Source organism: Bidens hawaiensis, unplaced genomic scaffold (genome assembly GCF_021521415.1).
Source record: "Bidens hawaiensis isolate Kalapana, Puna unplaced genomic scaffold, B.hawaiensis_p1.1 tig00001269_1, whole genome shotgun sequence".
In the NCBI taxonomy this organism is placed as follows: Eukaryota; Viridiplantae; Streptophyta; class Magnoliopsida; order Asterales; family Asteraceae; genus Bidens; species Bidens hawaiensis.
This window is the reverse complement of record NW_027491072.1, coordinates 2,211,556-2,229,943: the sequence shown is the minus strand read 5'-3', so window position 1 is coordinate 2,229,943 and position 18,388 is coordinate 2,211,556. Positions and strand designations below refer to the sequence as shown.

Below are 18,388 nucleotides of genomic sequence, written 5' to 3'. Positions count from 1 at the left end.
GATCATGTTTAATGACTTATAAGTGGCAGATAAACTGCGGGTTTGCTCTTTGAGCTCTTTTAATATTCATAAGTCCACTTAGGAAATATGAATACCAAGATGATATACCGCATAAAGAACCATGGTATCCGAACCCTAGAGCATCCCATCAATACAGGATTTAAGGTTATAAAACCATACACCTATGAAGCGTTAACCACTTAAACTAGAAGTATTTTCGTTATGTTTATATCACAAGCCATCTAGGATACTCTAACGTTAAACCTATCCAAGCATCATTCAGTAGTCTATTCATATTTTAAAAATTTCTTTTGGTGATCAAATCTAACAAAAGGCTTGAGTATGGCCCGACCTTTCATCCCAATTCTTACACAGGCTTAGCTAAACAAACAAAACTGTAACACCCGTTAATTTTCAGTTCCATGGTTTAAAGCTTGTAGAGTATGTACATTTCTCGGGATTTATCCGACATTCCTCAGAAACCTTCTCGTCATCCCGGTATGTTAAATCATTTAACTTTTCTTTCAAGTTGCCATATCCTTCGATTTGGAGGGGCTAGGGTGTAACATTTTATATTATAACATAAAGCTAAAGCCCTAACCCCCCCTTTCTTTTCCTTGTCCGATCGCGGAAGAGCAACAGCCCCCACCCCCTCTTTTTCTTTTTTTGCAGCAAATCCCAAGTGCCAAACTTCAATTGAAGGTTAATTCCATGTTCCCTCAAGTCTTTTACACCTTAATTGGTCGTTATATCTCGCGTATTGATCGATAAACGGCTTGTTTTAAGCTAACCGGGTGGCTGTCCAATTGAGCAATTCCGGGACTGTTTTGGTTGAGGTTTTTGCACCAAAATCTTCTTAGGTATGTCTAGTATAACATACTTTAAAATCATGTCCATTGGTGTTCGTTTGATTGGTCAACTAGTTGTAGATTGAAAACTAGTTTTCGGTTGGCTAAAATAGTGATTTGTTGCGTTTAACGCGAGGGATGAAGTAAGTGATGACCAATTCAGTTTGGATAGCTTCGGTTTAATATACGATCTGTTGGAAAATGGTTTTTATAAGTATTGGGGCTGAATTGGTTGTTGGTTACTCAAATGGGTCGGTACAACGCGCATTTGCGTTTATTGAATAGTTGGTGCGTTGTACTTGCGAGTTACCGACCCATTTGACTCGTGTAGTGTCGTGTGGATTTGTTGGCTGTGAATTTATCATACTGGGTCCACACGGGGCTGAGTTGGATGTTAATTGCCTAAACAACTCTTAAACGGGCGTGCTGGTGTCACTTAGTGCTTCCGGGGGTAATTTGGGAATTCTTTATTCCCGGGAGTATCTAAGGGTCGTATTGGTGAATGTAAGGCCTCGGGGGCTGTTATGATTAAATTTGATGAGGTCGAGACTTTAGGTAACTCGAACCATGTTAGAACGTCTCGTAGGATAAACGAGTCCTTTCGATGTCATTAGTAATGATTGTATGACAGGCGTTTGAGTTTTGAGGATACTTAGGGGTTCTCTAGCTCATGGTCAAGTCGTGCCTTGTGTCAGGTGAGTTCATGATTCCCCTTTTTACTCTTTTTAAGTTTGGGCTAGCATGCACACCTAAGTGATTTTGCTTGATGAATCGTTTAAATTATTTTGTATGGGCTTACTTGTATAGGGTAGGCCTTGGGAGGATATTATTGTATGTTTGTATGTATGTTTATACATGTATTATTGTATGGCCAATAATTGGCGATGTTTATTAGTCGTTATCGACTAAGGATGTTTACGTATGCCTACTTTGTGTTTGCATACGTTGGATGAGATGTTACGTGTTTGGGTTGTACGTGTGCTCGACCTTGATGTTATTACTTGGATGATACTTATAGGGATATAATTATATAGATGTACATATATACGAGTATGACTACTTGTTATTGATGATGGCCTAACTGTTCGTATCACGTTTCTTTTTAAAACTCTTGGAATGATTATTATTATAGATGTTAATTATTAAAACTTGAACTCACTCAGCTCAAGCTGACTTTGTGTACATGTTACTGTGAGTTTCAGGTTAGGAGGAGGATGCTTTACCGTTTGGACGTGTACGAGGCTACTTGGACGGTGAAGGGCATATTTAGTCGAAAATTTTTATCAATGAACATTGTTTTTCTTTTTATTATTACTAAATACATTGTAATTTGGTTTTGGGCATAACTCTCGGGTTTTAGGAACCTCTTTTGATAATTACGATTTTTCCGCTGATTCATACTCTGAACTGATTTTTGAAATGGAATGACCTGTTTTGAGTTTAAGAATTTTGTAAGTTTATGGAATGATCACCAACTATAGGATTCCCAGGATTCGGGGTCTTACAAAAACCCGAAAATGTTTCCCACTAAAATCAAGCAATTAGAGGTGCAATTGAGTCAACAACCAAACCGTCCTTTCATTCTTAAAGGCTGAGTCTACCGACACATCACAAGTTAAGTGTGTTACTGTTCTTTTATTATTATTACTACTATTAATATTTATTTACTATTACTATTATATATATATATATATTTGTATTTATTACTTATTTATTTATTTATTTTTATTATTTTTTAACAGTTCCAGTTTTTATATCATTTTTCATTGTGTATAAAATTTTTAACACGGGACATTCTTAGCGTTTTTCATTTTCAAACCAAACCCGCATCCCCACACTTAAACATTACATCGTCCCCAATGTAAGTTACCATCAAAACATATGTGAGGCATTCGGAAAATCCTACCCGATTACACATAAAAACGACACTAAACACAAGAAACCATACACAAAAGATAAAAAGTTCAACACCACCGCTGACCACACATAATTCACAAAACAAACAAAAAAACATACCAACAAGTCTCACGCCACCTCCCGACCGCCCGAACAAATAAAACTAAAGAAAAATTGTTCAACATAAACATAGAGATAAGGGAGACACATGGACCTGATTAGCTGATCAGCGAGTGCTCAATAGTACTGGGTATGCGGGTCGCCAAAGATCGACCTCATCGTCTCCATCACTCCATAAAAGTTAAACGCGTCCGACGAGCTACTTGCTTCCGAATCTCGCGCTGCATCTGTATGTAGATCAACCCAGCGTGAGTGGTGAAGCTGCGGTGGTGGATACTGGACACTACCATCATAAGGACCCAAAGTAGTGTAATCGATCATAGGCGGGTTTGCTACCACCATCTCCCCGCGATGCCATGCCTAATGCATCCTGTTGTGGATATCGTCCATGTGCCTTTCATTAATCTCCTGCTGAAAATTATATGCATAGGTTTGGTTCCACAGCTCCATCCTGTTATACAATCGCTGAGTTTCCCACGCTGTAATTTCGCATTCTGATTCTGTTGGTCGTACATGTACTGAAACTCATTACTCCAACCCCCATAAACATTAGGCATCGAATTTTGAAGCCATTCGGTCATTCGTGCGTCATCCTGAAACATCACATGCGGTTCCTGAACTGGAATAAAAGGTGGCTGCTCAAACGAACCACCCGCTTGACTACTCTCAACACCACCTCGTGGTGCTGCCCCACGACTGACTCCGCTAACCTCGGCTCATAAACTTCTTCCACAACATCATCACCATCACTATTCTTCAATGCTTTCAACAACGTCTTGGTGTCCCAATGCTTCAAAATCAAATACTCTGCTGTTATCTCAGTCTCCCATCCCTTCTTCTCCATTTGGTCTATCGAAAAAGGAGTATGGGTTTTTTCAAACCTCGGTGCATCCTCCCCGATGGCACCTTTCATTTTCAGCAAAGCCATTATCAGCCGGCAATGTGGGATAATCACTTTCTTCTTCGATTGACGAGCCTCCCAAATATTCATCATAATCAAGTACCGGAATGAAATTTTCGGCGTCCCTTTCATTAACGCATACAAAATAGTGATCTCCCACTGCCGCACACTTGTTCGATCCCCTCTTCGTGGCATAACATTAATAATCTCCAAACTCAACAGTAATCTCACTTGTCCCCTCAGATTATTCCTTAACAACTGGTGAGCCATCCCCGGATTAAATAATTCCGCCTTCATCATTTCATACGTGGGGTATTTGTCGGGGTGTCGGTAGAGATCCGCTTCCGACGGGTAGATGTATTCCCCTGATTAGGGCTGGCAATTTATACACGAGACACGAATACACGACACGTACCTACACGAATTTAACAGGTAATTGTAAGGCCTTAACAGGTTTCGTGTACTAAACAGGTAGACACGAATTTACCTGTTAATTTTCGTGTCTAAACAGGTAAAATACCTGTTTACCTGTAAGTACCTAGTTAGATTTTTATAATTATATATATATAATATTATAATTATAAACTATTATATCCATTTATCCCCAAACCCTAACTCCCGTCACTTTCACATTTCCAAACCCTAACTCACTTCTCCATCGCGGCCACCACTTCTCCAGCCAAACCTCTCTACGCCCACCGCCCTTCTCCGGTGATTCCTCTGCCACCACTTCTCAGCCGGCACCACTTCCTCACCGGACTTTCTCAATTTCTCCTCTCCGTTGTCAGAGCCGCCGCCGACCGCCGGTGCTTCCTTCTACTTAGTAATGTTGCTTGATAAAACTATATGAATATACCGAATTGTCCATATGATTAATATGACTAATTGACTATACTTATGTAACATCCTAAAATTTTAATTATAAATAAAGAAAGTTATGTTTAGTGATTTCACGTTGTTAATTATTAATATCGAGTAGGAGCGGGTCATGGACTTGGATTAATTGAGATAGGATAAATGAGAATGGGATTTCAGGGATATAAATACCCCCAAAATCCCAAAATATCTCATTTCTCACCAAACTACACACACACACTCCACACACTCCTCAAAACACACACATACTAACCGATCAAGATTCGAAGCCGAAACCCGAGATTTTGTTGATAGATCTGAGTTGGTAAGGTAAGAACAATCCAACAAAGCTATTATTACTGTAAATGGTTAGGATTGGTTGGGTTAACCGGACCCGAAACCCAAACTGCCCAAATCGGACCCCTAAAACGTCGATTTTAGGCCGATTTGATGGTTGGGATTTGTAGTTGCCGATCATACGATTCCGTGGGTACCAAAATCGAGTTATTTGGCTAAGAAACGAAGGAGTTATGGGCAAACAGATCTGCAGCGCGATAACTTCGCCTGCAAGATTAAGTTCGCCTGATGAACTTCGCCTTCAAGCGTAACTTCGCCTTCAAGCGTAACTTCGCCTAAGGATAACTTCGCCTACGGCCAAGTTCGCCTAAGGTATAACTTCGCCTGAAGCCAAGTTCGCCTAAGGCTTAACTTCGCCTGAAGCCAAGTTCGCCTAAGGTTTAACTTCGCCTGAAGCCAAGTTCGCCTAAGGTTTAACTTCGCCTGAAGCCAAGTTCGCCTAAGGTTTAACTTCGCCTGAAGTGAAGTTCGTTTATAAAATAAATTAAAAACCTAATGGAAAATGTGTTAAGGCAGTTATCGAAAATAAAATTTTTCCAAGCTGACCTGGCAGCTTAACCCCAGCCAGGGGCTCTGCCCCTTGGACCCCGCTAGGGGCTGCCGCCCCTAGAACCCCGCTGCCAGGGGCGCTGCCCCCGGACCCCCGTTCGTTGTGGGTCATATATAGATGGAAATACAAAACGAGTAGTAGTAGTTAATTGATATGTGTAAATATTATACAGTTAGCCGAGCCCAGTTAAAGAAAGGAATTACGATCAACGGCGAGCGTAACAGGATTCAGGTGAGTTTCTAGCCCCATTCCTTGTTATGTTTTCGGGGCTGTGTGCATACTTGATGTGTTGTTAATACATTTATCCTAAGTGATAAGTGTATGCCATAGGTGATATATGTGATATGTATGAATGATTGCTTGATGGTTCGTGAACGATCTTCGGATATTGCACGTACTGTCAGGTTGTAACGTTATAAAGCCATATGTGATATATGTGATATGTATGAATGATTGCTTGATGGTTCGTGAACGATCTTCGGATATTGCACGTACTGTCAGGTTGTAACGTTATAAATATGGCAAGTATGATATGTATGTTTATGTGTATGAACGTAATAAAGTTAATAAAAGAAGGAAATGACGGTTGTATGGTTGTATGGTTACAAAAAGGGTACCGAGCCCTAATAATACTCGAGGTATGATGTATGATTGTATGGTAACGAAGAGGGAATCGAACCCTACTAATATTCGAAAACAAGGGACCAGACCCTTATAATATCTGTGATGTTAGGGACCAGACCCTTATAATATCTGTGATGTTAGGGACCAGACCCTTACAATATCTGTGAGGATAGGGACCAGACCCTCATAATATCTGTGATGTTAGGGACCAGACCCTTATAATATCTGTGATGTTAGGGACCAGACCCTTATAATATCTGTGAGGTTATAGGGCGAAAGGCTCTTAAAAACGTATGATTATGAATGTAAAGAAAGTATGTAAGTAAGAAGGAAAGTATGTAAGTAAGAATGAAGGTATGAGTACTTATGTGTGTATGAAAGAAAGTTATGAGGTTAAGTACGTATGTATGTAATAAGGTATTGTATGGTATTGTATGATTAACTAGAACTCACTCAGCGTAGCTGACTTTTAGTATGCACGCAGGTGAGTAGGATGAGACAGCTGGCTTGAGTGGAGGACACATGGCAGAAGACTAAAGCCTGGCATCTGAAGATCTGATATGTTTTATAAGTTATGTTTTGATTTTGAAAGACAAGAGGAATGTTTTAAGACATGATTATGAATTGATATGTAATGTTTTATGAAAGTTTTATATTCCGCGAAAAGTTTTTAATTAACTCTGATATTTAGAACTATGTTTATGAGTAAATCCAACGTGAAAGTAGGGTTACCGGTAACGGGGCCTTACAACTTATTTTGTATGTAGGTTTGATTGTTTGTTTGCTTGGAATTGAAGATTTGAGAAGAAAGACCAATTGGAGCTTGGAAGTTTGGAACTTGATGTTGTTTGATTAGAATTCGGATGCTTTATTTTAAGACTTTTATGAACTTTCAACGACTTTTGTTTGCTTGTTATTGTTTGCTTCTATGGTTTTTTGTCTTAAAATTGTTAAGGATCATGGATTTATATTTTATTTTAAGACTTTTATGAACTTTTGACGACTTTTATTTCCCTAAACAGGTTGTCAAATTTGTGTTACTAAACAGCTCTTATCGTGTATTTCAGGTATTAACAGGTTCGTGTTCGTGTTTAGGATACAGGTACACGAAAAGTTTTCGTGTCGTGTATAGGTATACCCATTTCGTGTTCGTGTCTTATCGTGTTCGTGTCTTATTGTGTACGGGTATACACGATATGCCAGCCCTACCCCTGATGGCCGCGAATCAAACTGAGCGATACGGCGAAGACTGTCCATTGACATCACAACCTCCTTACTGTTAACCATTCTGATCAACCGCATCGTTTTCGATGGATTATTACCCCAATCCAATCTCAAAGTGGATACCCACTCCTGAATACTCTCCATATACAAGACCTTGATTTCACCATCATAGCATTTCAAAGCAACTTCCCATCCTTGATTCTTAAACATTCTGACAATCCCGAATGGTTTCATGTCACCAACATCGACTTTCTTCTCACAAATAAACCCCAAATTCTTCACCTGCAACTTATTCATCTCATCATTAAATAATTCTGCCTGCCACCAAGGAACAATCGCTGACAAAGGACCTCCTTTCCAGATCGGCTTAAAAGGAGGTGCCATGCCTTCATCTTCATACGGTTCCTCCATCGGATCATGCTCCTCATCGTCATCCCTTAAAATTAATGGAGGATCCGGTGCCGCCGAAGATGAGGTTGCCTTACCCTTGTTCCGTGGTGGATTCCTTCGAGTATCACCTGTCTTACCCATCCTACATACAACGTAACAAACAAAATGCATTAACCGAGGTTCTCCCTATGACTAACACCAACCCAAAATTTCCCCACACTTGTCGTGGAGATGCACTCATGGTTAGTCATTCTCATATACTAAACCCCGTTATCAATTCATTTCTAAAAATCATTAATTATAAACGCCTTCTTTTTATTACACAAAATCTTGGTTTTGGCTATCAAATTTAACACTCTCAAAAATATTAAACCATGATAACAACCATACCGATCAATGACCCAAGACGCAAGTGTACTAGCCCCCCAACAATAACCATGATAAACCAACCTAAAACCATATACCAAACCAACTACATTCACCAAAGAACTAGTAACAACATACCTCAACTAATCATCAATAAAACAATAATTCATATACCTTGAGTGTTGCAACAAGTCTCTAGACACTTCAATTACTAGAATAAACAATGAAACACGAAAAACCCCAACTTGGATTTCTAGGGTTTGTCACCCTCCACCACGAATCCAGCGAAAAACGAAGAGGAATTGAAGGAAACCGACACCACACTTGAATTCCTCTCAAAAAATTAGTAAAACTAGAGCCTGGAATCGAAGATTTGGTGGAGGATTGAAGGAGTTAGGGTTGTGAAGAAGGTAGAGTTATGGTGAAAGAATAAGAGGAAGAATGAAGAATGAAGAAGGAAGAAGGAAGAAGGTTATAATATTAGGTAGGTTAGATTAAATGTGTGGTTGAGTTTATTTGATATTAATTTTCGTTTTTTTTTTTATTTTTAATTGATAAACCGTTGCTGAAGGGATCCCACCGTAAGCTACGGTTAATCACCTTAGCCTACGGTAACTGCATGCAATGGCCGTAGCCTACGGTGCCACCGTAAGCTACGGTATGGCCACCGTAGGTTACAGTGGCTTCAGGTCAATTTTGTTTTTTTAATACCAAGAAATATACAAACCGAGCTCGGGTTGCCTCCCGGAAAGCGCTGTATTTATCGTCTACAGCCCGACATTACCTGGCCCTTAGCAGTCGGCTGAATATGTCGGTGCAGTCACTATAAAGCTCACCACCGACTCATGTATGCTTTTATTTAAATCTGCATCTTCCAAATACGGTTTTAAGCGATGTCCGTTCACAACTTGCCTTAAGTGATCGTCGAAATCTTCAATTTCAACCTCACTGAAATTACCGACACGCTTAACCTGGTATGGCCCCAACCACTTGCTCTTCAACTTACCTGGAAACAACTTTGCTCTCAAATTGTATAACCAGACCCTTTGACCTTCTTCAAACTCCTTCCGCTTAATCTTCGCATCGTGTACTCGCTTCATCCTATCTTTGTATGCCGAAGCACACTCATACGCTTCATCTCTCAGCTCCTCCAACTCGCAGATATTCAACTTCCGCTCCTTTCTTGTACACTCATAATCCATATTAACATTCTTCACAACCCATAATGCTCGATGAGCAAGTTCTACGGGCAAATGGAAACCCTTTCCATAAACCAACCGATAGGGGGTGGTGCAGATAGGCGTTTTGTAAACTGTTCGGTAGGCCCATAAAGCATCATTTAACTTTGTAGACCAATCTTTTCGATCGGGCCTCACCGTCTTTTGGAAAATTTCTTTAATATGCCTATTGGACACCTCCACCTGACCACTCGTTTGAGGATGGTATGGTGTGGCTATTCGGTGGTTTACGCCGTACCGTTTAAGTAGTTTTCCAAAGTTAAAGTTTTTGAAATGTGATCCCCCATCACTGATTATAATGCGGGGAACACCAAATCTAGAAAATATGTTCATTTGGACAAATTTACAAACAACGGCATGGTCGTTTGTTTTGGTGGCAATTGCTTCGACCCATTTTGAAACATAATCAACCGCCACCAAAATGTAATAATTCTCGAAGGAATTTGGAAGCGAGCCCATAAAATCAATCCCCCAAACATAAAAGATGTCTACTACGAGGATTGGTTGCATGGGCATCTCGTTTCTCTTGGAAATGCTACCCAACTGTTGACATCTCACATAGTTTTTAGCATATTCCGCCGATTCTTTGAAAATAGTGGGCCAGTATAAACCACATGCTAAAATCTTATGACTAGTTTTCTGCCCACTGAAATGGCCACCACATGCAAGTGAATGTGCGTGTGGCAAAACACTCCGAATCTCCTCATCTGGAATACATCTTCGAAACACTTGATCCGCCCCAATTTTAAACAAGTCTGGGTCCTCCCATACATAGTGTTTCACTTTAGCCATGAATTGGTGCTTCTTTTTCTTTGGCCAAAATTCTGGAATGGTACCTGCAACAAGAAAATTAAGGATGTCAGCATACCATGGCAAGGTTGACATAGAGAACAGTTGTTCATCCGGAAATGACTCATTTATCTCTCGGGCATCCTCCTCCTCTTGTCTTTCTACCAATCTGGAAAGATGGTCCGCAACAACATTCTCACTCCCCTTCTTATCGCGAATCTCCACATCAAATTCTTGAAGGAGCAAAATCCACCTTATCAAGCGCGGCTTTGCATCTTTCTTCTCCATCAAGTATTTCACTACGCTATGATCTGAAAACACAACAACTTTGCTTCCCCACATATAAGATCTAAATTTATCCAACGCATACACTACCGCAAGCAACTCCTTTTCCATAGTGGTATAATTAATTTGAGCGTCGGAAATGGTTTTGCTTGCGTAGTATATTGCAATAGGCTTCTTGTCCACCCGTTGACCAAGAACAGCCCCGACTGCATAATCGCTCGTGTCACACATAATCTCAAAAAGAAGTGACCGGTCAGGTGACAGCAGGATTGGGGCCTCGACCAATTTGTTTTTAAGCACGTTAAAAGAATTTAAACAATCTTCATAAAAACAAATGGTACATATTTCAATAACAAATTACATTATGGCTTAGTTATGACACTGAAATTCTTAATAAACAATCTGTAAAATCCGGCATGCCCCAAGAATGACCGAATTCACTTCACATTTTTAGGAGGTGGTAAATTAGCTATGACATTGACTTTCGCCCGGTCAACCTCAACCCCCCTACTTGAGATGACATGACCCAAAACCGTTCCCTCTTGAACCATAAAATGTCTCTTTTCCCAACTTAAGACCAGATTCGTTTCCACACATCTTTTCAAAACTTTCGTTAGTTCATTTAAGCATAATTAAAAAGATGAGCCGAAAATTGAAAAATCGTCCACAAAAATTTCTAGTGAATCCCTGACCATATCTGAGAAGATACTCATCATGCACATTTGAAAGGTGGCCGGGGCATTACACAAGCCAAAAGGCATTCACCTAAATGCGAATGTGCCGTATGGGCACGTAAATGTGGTCTTATGTTGGTCATCGGGGTGAATGGCAATTTGATTATACCCCGAATAACCATCTAAAAACAGTAAATCTTCTGACCTGATAATTTCTCGATGATTTGGTCAATGAATGGTAAAGGGAAATGATCCTTGGAGGTCGGCCGCGTTCAACTTCCGATAATCAACACAAATCCGCCACCCGGTTACCGGTCGAGTAGCAATTTCCTCACCTCTCGCATCACGGGTTATCTGAATACCCGCCTTCTTCGAAACCGTTTGTGTCGGGCTCACCCAAGTACTATCCGAGATCGGGAAAATGATTCCCGCATCCAACCACTTCAACACCTCTTTCTTCACAACCTCCTACATATTCGGATTCAACCGTCTTTGTGCATCGTGTGCAGGCTATACCTCGGGGTCTGTGATAATCTTGTGCATCACAACAGACAGACTAATACCCCTTAAGTCCGCTATCGTCCATCCAATCGCCGCTTTATACTGCTTCAAAACTTCCATCAATGCCCTTTCTTGCTCGTCTGTTAAATTCAAGGCAATGATAGCCGGTAACGTCTCTCCCTCTCCCAAAAACACATACTTGAGATGTGTTTTGGGAGTTCCTTCAACTCCATTACCGGTGGACTCTCAAGTGGGGGTTTCAACTTGGAGTCAATAGTGTCCGGTAGTCTCTCCACCTACTGAGACCAAGGTAGCTTCCCAATACTCGCAGCGAACACCTCAACTGCCCTTTCCTCCTCTTTCAATTGCAACACATGCTCAAAAGATTCCCTGCAACAAATAACCCACTCCTCTGCGGCATCTTCCTCACTTTCGTGAGGATTCAACCCGTCAATGGCGTCAGCCGCGAAGCATTCATCACTCACCAGAGCGTTAGATACATTTGAAAACACATTGAGCCGAAGATTTTTATTACTAAAGGCCATGTCGACCACCCCGGTTCTACTGTTTATTAAAGCATTTGCAGCTACCAAAAAGGGCCGAGCGAGAATCACATTCGGTTGCCATTTCGGGTCAACTGTTACGTAGTCTAGAACCATAAAGTCAACCAGATAATAAAAATCTTCAATCATGACAATTACATCAGTCACTATTTCCCTAGGAAGCTTAAGTGTTAAGTCGGCCAACACCACTGTGGTGTCGGCTTTTCTAAGGGGACCAAAATCATATTGGTCGTTCAAGCTTCCCGGGAGAATGCTCACTCCGGCTCCAAGATCTAGTAACGACCTTGTCATTTTGAAATCGCCCACTTGAATGGGTATTATTGGCGTTCCCGGATCTTGAAGTTTGGGTGGGAGGATGCCCGTCAAAACCGAACTCACATTAGCAGTTAAGTCAACTTGTTTAGGCATTTTATGAGTTCATTTTTGAGTACACAAGTCCTTCAAATACTTAACATACGCGGGGACTTGTTTTATAGCATCAATGAGGGGTAGATTAATTTTTACCTGTTTGAAAATTTCCCATATTTCCTCCTGTTGTGGGCCCCTCTTTCTAAGTGACAATGATGTTTCAGAATTCACCAAAGCGTGAGGAAACGGAACGGTTTTACTCGTTGAATCCGCCTCCTTGGTAATTGGTGCTCCCTTTTTAATTACCGATTCATTTACATTTTTATTAATTGATTTTCTCGGTTGATTTCTAGGTTCGATTTCCACGTCATCATCATTTTTACCATCTTCCCCTAAGTCTTCCATCACACCCTCAATGAAGGGTGGTGGATTTACCCCGTTATCATAAGTTTTACCACTCCTAAGGGTACTTACCTGGTTGATGTGAGTGTTCATTCCATTCGATGTACCGCTACTCTGATGGCTCAGATTCTTTAAGGTATCACTTGGTAATTTGGATGGATTTCTCTTCAAACTAGCCACTTCTTCTGCAAGCTGGCTCACCTGTTTATCCCTCGAAGCATTAGCTTTCTCTTGGAGCTCTAACCTTTGATTCATGCTTTTATTCCGAGCTTCTTGATCTGTCTTCATCTGCTTCAAAAAGTCCATCACATCCTTAATCGACTTTTCCTTATTACCTGAAGAACTTCCTTGCCCCTGTTGTTCACTCTTTTGATATCCCTTATTATATCCACCAAACTCCCTCTGATTGTATCCACACTGCTGGTTACATGAACCGTTCCATACTGTCTTTGATTTAAATGATAACCGGTTCCCTGGGAATTGCCTTGGAAATTTGGGTTTTGCTGAGTCTTCGGGTTTCCATAGCTGAAATTAGGGTGATTTCGGAGGCCCGGGTGATAGGTATTTGAGTTTAAATTGCCACTGTTGTTGTACCTTTTCTCCTCTTGAACAAAATAACCTTCTCTTCGTCCTCTTCTTCGTCATCCCTTACGACTCCACAAGTTGCCACAGTATGGCCTAGTTCACCACAACCTTCACAAACTGGATATGTCTTTCCTGATTTCCCTTTATCTTTCGTACCAGCAACCATTAACTGATCCAACTTCTTTTCCAACCTTTCCATTCGATCCTCTGAACCCCCACTGTCAACTGCTTTCACCACTGACCTCTTTATCATTCTGTTCAACTGTGATTGTCTTTTAGAGTTCATAGCATGTCTTTCGAGATGCCCCCAATCCACATTTTCATTATTCGTTAGAAAAGATCCATTTGTGGTGGATTGAAGGTCTCGCACATCGTCAGTTGACAACCCATCATGGAACGCTTTAATTAATTCCCACAAGGCTATTCCATGATGCGGACATGTTCTTAACAACAACTTAAATCTTGTGAAAGTCTCGTGAAACGATTCGCCCATTCATTGTTGATAGTTTCTGATAGCAGTGCGGGCCTCTGAAGTTCTTTGTGGCGTATAATATTCATCTAGAAACTGCTGAGCCAAATCTTGCCACATGTAAATGCTAGCTGAAGGCAAAGATAAAAACCATTATTTTGCTGCATCCTTCAAACTATACTGGAACACCACCAATTTTACATCATCTGCACTAAACCCTTGGCTTGAGATGGTAGCACAGATCGAGTTAAACTCACTCAAATGCAGATATGGTTCCTCTGTAGCTTTTCCGTAAAACACAGGCATCCCAGTCAAACTGCTCTGCCTCACTGAAAAAGTTATCCCCTTTCTAACCAGAATATAATGGGCAATGGGTTCGTGGCCACTTGTGGGATGAAATGGCTTTGAACCCCCCCGGAACTGGTGGTGGAACAAATGCTCGCGGGACCCCATCATCAAACTCATACTCAGGAACCTGTGGTTCTTGAACAATTGGTCTTCTTTGTGGCATGCGGTTTCTTGGTTGTCGTCCTGGTTCAGGAGTTTGGTTACGTGGTGGTTGTTCTCTCTGATAATACTGACCCCTAGGTATGTCCTCCCATTCCTCCTCATCCTCAAATTTCTCAAAATCATCAAACTCCCTTCTTCTAATGTTCTCTCTCTCAAAATCAACCGCACCCTGAAAATATGGTGGTTCAGATCTGATTGACCGATCATCCCTCATGTGATACTGTCTTTGGGCTCTACGGTTTTGGTTAAGGTGTTGGTTTAGTGGCGGCAAGTCATTGAGTGGAGGATTTTGTGGGATGTGTTGTGGTTCATGATTAGGAAGTGGGTCTTGATTTTAGGATTGAAACACGGGTGGGATTAGGTAATCCCCTGATGGTTCATATCTTCTTCTTTAGGTTTTAAAGTTTCACCTTGTTTTTTAGCTGCTCGGTTTCTTTTTACTGTTTTCTCTATTTCTGGATCAAACTGTAGCGACTCTAGCTCTTGAGAATACCGTGTATACATTAACCTGGAAGATTACCGCGCACAAGAAAACACGCAACCCCACGTAAAATCAACGAAAGGTCAATCAAAATCCCCAGGGAATCAGTGGAAAGTGCTAATCAAGTTCAATCAAAATCCCCACGTAAAATCCCGGCAACGGCGCCATTTTGATCGATGTCGAAAGGTCAATCAAAAACATTTATAAATTACCTTTACTAGCTAGGGCAAGTAAGGTGTCGAATCCACGGGGAATCAGTGGAAAGTGCTAATCAAGTTCAATCCTTACAACTAATTGTACTAAGAGGACAAACGATGTCAAGCTCTTTAAGAGATTTGTTAAACAAAAAGATGATTAATTTATTTGTAAACAATTATGAAAAGGGTAACCAATCTCCAGATTTCAGGTTTTGAAGTAAATCGGATAGATAAACCTGTTGGATTATAATATTTGTTTGAATCAGTTAAACCAATAGACTAGATGTGTGGCTATGTTGATCGTTAGAACTTAATCCAATTGATTGACACGGCTAACCAATAATCTACTTGATTATTAATCTTAGTCAATGATGAATCACTCAGTATTATGGTTAAGGACACTAGGTCAATGACACTAAGAACTCAATCCTAATTGTTGATGACCAAAATCAATAACTAATAAACTGCAAATATCATTGATTACCCAAGAGTATGTTCAAGCACACAAACAAAATCTAAAAATAAGGTTTAGAGTACCAACAATCCAATGAACAACTCAACCCTACACCCGGAGATGGTCACGAGTGGTTTAGCCTAGAATAGTCATCTAGAATAGCTTCTTTGATTCTTGAGTGGATGATTCCATGGATAATTCGGGTGATTAAGATGTGTTAGAATGGTGGAAGAAGCCTCCAAAAACGTCCAAGTATGATGTGATATCGAATATAGGCAGCCTAGGTTTGAACCGGCCTTAAATAGTTCCAAAAACCTAAAAAAAACGACTTTTTCCGTCCAGCCGACCGTAGGCTACGGTCTACCCATTGTAGGCTACGGTGGGGACCGTAGCTTACGGTGGCAGCCCCCACCGTAAGTTACGGTGGGGCACCGTAGGCTACGGTGTCCTGTCACCCACCAAACTGTTTCGTCTGCAACTTTTTCGTTTGAACTCCGATTTATGCCCCGTTTTCGGCCACGTCTTCGTCTTCACTTGTTCTATCACTCCATGCAATAAATCCTCCTTTCCTTTCCATCTCATATGCTCTCATTTAGCTCCTTTAAGCTCCGCACACTTGTAATCATAAACGCACACAAAGTAATCGTGTTTCTGGCATATAAACTCATAAAACATGTGATATGACTCATTTAATACACGATATTTCACCCACGCATCATTGTGTAAGGGTGTAAGTTACTTATTTGCCCTCAAATGGTGGTGGATTAATAATTATCGAAGCAACTTATTACAGTAACAAATTAAAGATCGTGGATTTAACAACTTGTTAAGACGCATAATTAATAAGAAGCAAATGGTGGATAATTAATAAGAGGCAACTTATTACTGTAACAATTTAACAACTTATTGACGCATAATTTATAAGAGGCAAATGGTGGATATCCAAATACCAGAGATTATCTTGCTCCATATAAAGGAACTAATATTTGTTGTCATATACTAGATTTTCGTCATGGAAAAACGGTTGCTAGTCGTGCTCCTAGAGTACCTAAAGAGATATTTAACTACCATAATTCATCATAGAGAAATGTCATTGAACGAACTTTTGGAGTATTGAAGGCTAGATGGGAGATATTACAACATAAGCATGCCAATTACACATACGAGACACAAGTGAAGATCGTGCTAGCATCTATGGCAATTCATAATTATATTAGAAGAAAAGATACACGTGATGAAGAATTAACAAGGTGCAACAAGAATCTTACACTCCAAATAATGGTATTGATAGTTGAGGATCTAGCGACATTAATGAAATAGATAAAGACACAAGTACACAACGGTAGAATATATGATTTATATATGAGTCCAGTTAGAAATATGATTGCAGGAGATCTAACCAAACCAAGATGAACGTTTATTGAATAGTAATGTATTTTTGTAGAAGTTTTATGTCATCATCGATATAAATTTATTAAAAAATGATGGTATAACTCATAAAAACCAAGTAGATACATACAAAATATAAGTTATAGGATAATATGTAGCCATGCCCCTTTTGGTCATTTTACTAACATAAGCTAAATAAAAAAAGATAACACAAACAGTTAAAAAGAGCTTATCAACATGCAGAATATAAGCTAATCTAAACACTTAAAAAACTTATAAAATAATAGAAAATAAGCCATAAGCTACTTTAAAATATAAGCGTAAGTCAAAAAATAAAGCTATGCCAAACACCCCCTGACCAAATTGGCTTACACTCACCGCTTCAACGTCCGGAATCGACAACGCTCAGGTTTTATCGACAGAGGCACCCCATTCGTCCACTTGATATTTTATATTTTTTTCTATTCAATTTTTTATTTTTGTGTCGATACCATAACGCACTCGACAGAAATCGAGTATTACGCTTTAGTTTTGTAACCGCCTAGGTTTTATTTACCGGCGAAGACTAACCGGTTATAATTATTATTAAGGGAGCGTTTGGGATTGCTTATTTTCACCAACTTATAACTTATTAACTTTTAAAATTTTAAAATATAATAAGATGTTTGGCATCGTTTATATTGAGAGAGAGGAAAATTTGATAAAGTTACGCTTTTATAACTTATTAACTTAATAAATTTAATTTATTAACTTAACAGAAAATTATAATTATAATTATAATTTGAAAAACCCTTACCCTCCCTCAAATCACTGCTTACCACTCTCTCCTCCAATTGCCGTGAACCGCTTTCACCATCTCGAACCCTAAAGTTGAAACCATAACCCTTACAGTTGGCGCAATGAAGGTAGAAGAAACCCCGTGGTCGGCGGAGCACGAATGTGTTCCGTTGAAGCAGCGGTTGAAGATGCTACGCGCTAAGGCTCTTGCATCCCAACCCAATGCGTAAGTGTTTAGCTTTTATTTTACTTATTATTGGACTTGCATTCGGATTGATTTTCACTGTTTTGAGTGTAGATCGTCTTTAGCGGATGCTGTATGCGAACCGCTGGTAAGTTATCATTTCGATTAATAGTCGGATTTAGGGTTTATACATTAACTGGTTTTCTATTGAAAATGTAGGATTCTGTAGCTTCTAGGCCTGGTGATATTAAAATTACTGAGGATTTTGATCATGTTCCGCTGAAACAACGACAGCGGATGCTGCTGCTATCAAGGTTATTATTTATAGCTTATAGTTTTCTGTTGCTAGTGAATATGTCAGCCACTTTTTTCTGATTATCTTCCACACTTTTAATCTTCATTTGTAGGGAA

At 39.9% G+C, this 18,388-nt stretch overlaps 1 protein-coding gene across 1 annotated transcript; it reads right to left on the bottom strand.

The window, feature by feature from the left end:
• Positions 1–11,914: 11,914 nt before the first annotated feature.
• On the bottom strand, positions 11,915–12,589 carry LOC143570608 (uncharacterized). Its single transcript, XM_077056221.1, has one exon. The coding sequence runs from the start codon at positions 12,587–12,589 to the stop codon at positions 11,915–11,917; it is 675 nt and encodes a 224-aa protein (XP_076912336.1).
• Positions 12,590–18,388: the final 5,799 nt, after the last annotated feature.